Genomic DNA, 4,516 nt, shown 5'->3' on the forward strand with positions numbered 1-4,516 from the left:
ATCTTTAAGGTCCCTTCCAACCCAAACCCTTCTCTGGTTCTGTGATGACTGAGCTGTCTTCTGCAGCTTGTTCCTAACTGTGTCTTTTGGCATCAGTTTCAGATTATGATTATTTCTCTGTGAGTGGTGACCAGGAGGCAGAACAACAGGAGTTTGACAAATCCTCCACCATCCCAAGAAACAGCGACATTAGCCAGTCCTATCGCAGAATGTTTCAAACCAAGCGTCCTGCTTCCACCGCAGGTCTGCCCACCACGCTTGGACCGGTCATCGTCACCCCCGGCGTCGCCACCATCAGACGGACCCCTTCCACCAAGCCTTCGGTCAGACGCGGCACCATCGGGGGAGGGCCCATCCCGATCAAGACCCCAGTGATTCCTGTCAAAACACCAACCGTTCCCGATATCCCAGGGGGGCTGCCCGGCGCCCTCGCTGGGACAGAAGAGTGTCCTGAGCAAAGTCCCGAGTCTCCGGCAGCAGGAGACAGTGGGCAGGGTGTCACCAGCATGCCCTCATCCTCATGGAGCGGACAAGCATCCGTCAACCCTCCGCCGTCCAGCCAGAAACTGAGCGGTGCCGACGAGCAGCGGCAAGCGGTTCCCGAGGGAGAGGGTGAGGAAAGCGAGCGGGATGGTGCCGGTGCCCTGGCGCCCGCGGGGCAGCCGGAGCTCGATCCCGGAGAGCTGAGTCCCGGGGACGTCCCGCAAGGGGAAGACATGCTGAACGCCATTCGGCGCGGCGTCAAGCTGAAGAAGACGACCACGAATGATCGCTCGGCACCTCGTATTTCCTAGGAGTGGAGAAGCTGCCGGAGTACTAAAAGCCACCGAGAAGGAACTGTGAGGAAAGTAAATTGTCTCTATCCATTCCAATCTGTAATCAGTGAATTTTTTAAGATACTCGGTAACAGACAGTCTGCAAGTACTCTAGAGGAGAAAACAAGGTGAAAAGAGCATAGTAAGACATAATCTTCGCTGGTGTTTTAATTTGTAAATATCAATGATTTTGTTTCTGCCTTTTTTTTTTTTTTTTGGTCTAAGTTACACTTTTAATTTTTTCTGAAGGTGCCAAATCCCATTTACCTTTTTTATAACTCTCTTTGTAAAGTTTTAAATCATAGGAGAAACAAAAACGTGTCGAGTCGTTCAACTTCAGCCAAGGGATTTAATGACAATTCGGCTTTTTCGCAAGCTTTTGTAGAGCGCCTTGGCCTAGTGAGGGTAAAAAAGAACAAAACAATGGGACTTACTCTGAAGTTTAAGTCAAGCCGTAAGGAACAGATCCTCGTCGAAGTATTAAAGAAAATAAAGCCTGAAAAGCAGGAATGAAAAATTGACAATAAAAGCAATATATAATGCAAGGAAGAAACCTGCAGTTGGTAGAGTATTTGGGGGGGGGGGGGGATAGCGGGGCGGGAGGGAGATGCCATCAAATAGCAGATGCTGTTGCACAAGAGTAGCCTAGTAGGATTAATTACTAGTAGCTTCATGGTAAATGCATCAGAATAAGCCATACTGGTTTGCAGTGTTTTGTTTCTGTGGGGTGTTTTAACGACCGGGGTTTTTTCCACGTTTCTTTTTGGGACTGCACAGCAGCAACTCTCAGTCACATGCATGCAGCCTTACCTGGGTAGGCTTGGTTCTTCCACAGCCACCTTTTAGTTCCGCTCATCCTCTCACCGAATACAAACAAGGACAACAGGCTTAAGGCAGTCACACGTGTGCAAAAGAACCTTTTTAAACCGCGAGCAGGGAGTTCTTAGATATTATCCAAATGCCTTTTTGTGACCGTGCCCAGCAGGCTGGGCCTCCAAAGCCCAAGTATTTTGAGGAGACACTGACAAATTCGGCAGGTGTGACCAGCTTCGAGCTAACAAACTGCGAATGTTCCTTTCCAATACAGGGGCTTGTTTTTCTTAACTTCTTTTAAACGGGCAGTTGACGATTGGCTTTTTCTTAACTACCGAAAAGTGAAGGGCAGAGGGGTGGGGGGTGGGCAGAGAGACTCTTCTTTTGATAACACCGGGAGCCTGACCACTATATCCTCCTTTTTGTACTTTAAGTCGTGTTTTTTGGAACGCTGTTGATAGAATTATTAAGAGTTGGCTTTTTTCCTTCAAGTAAAAGTAAGTTATTGCTGCAATACCCATCTCCTAAAGCCGACGGAAATGTGCAGACCCCGGGGGCACGAGATGTGTTCGGGTCAGACCCACGCGAGGGTGGACACGGGGCTGGTGCGTTCGGGGTGCTTTAAAACTGCACCAAATAACACCCACCAGGGGCTGGTTTCCACCAGGCGCTCTGCAGATTTCTGTTGGCTCTAGACTTGCCTACATACCCTCTTATGCTTTAATACATAACTGCATTGGATGTGAGACTTGTAGTAACTGTGTAGTCACTGTGTTCTATATAACATTTTACACTGCTGTGGTTGCTAACCTTTTCTTTTTTGTTATGGCTTAAAAGCAAAAAGCAAAAAAAAAAGGCATGATTCTTAGAAACTCTGAACTAAACCTTCCTTCCTTTGAAAAACAAGCTCCTTATGACAGACTATAACGAACAGTAGTGCCTGTGGTGTAGCCCACCAACCTTGAGACGGTAGCTGATGCCTTGTGCAAATGAGGCTTCGAGATGGTTTTTGCAGAAACAAAAACTGCTAGGAGATAATCTCGATAGTTTAAAAGTGTTATTTAAACCTTTGAAATAAATGGATGTAACTGTACCCGAGTACAGCTTTTCACTTGTTTAGTTCTTAAACGTTAGTATAACCAGTAAAAATTTAATATAAAAATGTTGCCAAATTCCATGTAGAAAGAATGTGACAAACCACTTTGGATAGTTCTATTGTTTGTGTTTTTGCATATTGTAAAAGCAGTGTCACAGCTAAAAAAGAAAATGTTTCTAATGGTAAATTATTGTGGTTTAGTTGCTAGTTTGTACTGAGAGTTGAGCTCTCCCTGTGCAGGTTTTTGTTCTAAACTGGTATAAATAATTGCTGTAAGTGTGTCTCCCTTCTACATTGTAATGATTGCTTAAGCCTACATTATAAATAAAGAACTGCTGGAAAACTTCTGTATTTTGGTTCTTAAAAGACTTTCTGCTTCTGGAGCTTTGGGGATCAGTGAGGTCCTTCCTCAGGCTTCTGAAGGTCACGCAGGTCCCATCTGTGTCTGACAGAGAGAGTTAGTAAGTAAATGAAGGTGCACGAGGCTGTTTCACTGCCGTGCACTGAAGGGTGGCAGCAGAACAAAGGTGCGGTGCCAACCACCGAAATTCCCGTTAAATAATACCTGGTGACATTTCTGTGCCCCTCCCTGTTATTCCCTGCCCAGGAAGCACAGGTAGCTCCGCATGTTTGTGCATCTGCAGCAGCGCTGGACCGCAGTTCCTTTGCCAAAGGAGGCAAACTGCTGCTGTCAGCTCTGCCCATGCCTACAGCCAGAATCTGTCAAGCACACCACCAGTGCCATCTCCCACAAGCCCGAGTGACTGAGGACTTCCTTCTCTTCAGCTTTCTCAGGAGCAAAGGTAGAGAGGGAAGATGTTGCTCCCACTTCCAGTTACCACACAGCGGCCTAATTTATTCCCTTGCCACTGCAATAGGTTCATTTTTGTCCAGGGGTTTCTGTTTGTGGGTATATTGGGTTTGCAAGGCAAGGTTTTGGTAGCAGGGGGCTACAGGGGTGGCTTTGATGAGAAGCTGCCAGAAGCTTCCCCCATATCTCATAGAGCCATCTCCAAGACCTGCTGCTGACCGAGCAGATGGTGATAGCGCCTCTGGGATAACAGATTTAAGGGGAAAAAGTTACTGTGCAGGAGCAACAGCAGCCAGAGAGAGGAGTGAGAATATGGGAGAGAAACAGCCCTGCGGGCACCAAGGTCACTGCAGGAGGCAGGAGGTGCTCCAAGTGCTGGAGCAGAGATTTCTTTGCAGCCCGTGGTGCAGCCCATGGAGGTCCATGGTGGAACATATCTCCATGTGCAGCCCATGGAGGAGCCCACACTGGAGCAGGGGGATGCTCGAAGGAGGCTGTGACCCTATGGGAAGCCCACGCTGGAGCAGGCTCCTGGCAGGACCTGTGGCCCCATGGAGAAAGGAGCCCACAGTCTCTGGTCACTTGGGGCCAGCTGTCCTGGCTGTGTTCTCCCCCAAGACCTTGCCCACCCCCAGCCTACTGGTGAGCCTTGATGCTGTGGGGCCGGGCTCAGCAGTAGCCAAAACCTGGTGTGTTCTCAACACCTTCCTAGCTACTGATACCCAGCACTGCGAGGGCTGCTGTGGGGAAGGTTAACTCCATCCCAGCCAGAGCCAATGCAGCCATGAAGACTTCAAAGGCAAAATCAAGGTGGTTTGGCTGGATTATAGTGTCAATTCCCACCTCTCTATGACTTCTTCACAGGCTGGTCAGCATTCTCCATATTTTAGGTACATAGTGTAGATGATATGAACAGCCATCTCACTGCGCTACTGCAAGTGAAGTGTGTGCGTCCTAGAGGAGAACAGCATGGCAGCAAAA

General features: G+C 48.2%; 1 protein-coding gene across 20 annotated transcripts in view; it reads left to right on the top strand.

The window, feature by feature from the left end:
- MTSS1 (MTSS I-BAR domain containing 1) overlaps window positions 1-3,075 on the top strand; it is a 125,012-nt gene extending 121,937 nt beyond the window's left edge. For 14 of the 20 annotated variants that reach the window (XM_030498375.1, XM_030498507.1, XM_030498367.1 and 11 more), the window contains one exon: window positions 97-3,075. In XM_030498375.1, coding sequence (XP_030354235.1) covers window positions 97-794 — 698 coding nt within the window. In that variant the 3' untranslated portion in view covers window positions 795-3,075. The remainder of the gene's footprint in view (window positions 1-96) is intronic. The other 6 variants (XM_030498461.1, XM_030498468.1, XM_030498477.1 and 3 more) reach the window with 1 other exon arrangement.
- The last annotated feature ends 1,441 nt before the right edge of the window (window positions 3,076-4,516 follow it).

The sequence above is a fragment of the Strigops habroptila genome, chromosome 1, assembly GCF_004027225.2.
Source record: "Strigops habroptila isolate Jane chromosome 1, bStrHab1.2.pri, whole genome shotgun sequence".
Taxonomy (NCBI): domain Eukaryota; kingdom Metazoa; phylum Chordata; class Aves; order Psittaciformes; family Psittacidae; genus Strigops; species Strigops habroptila.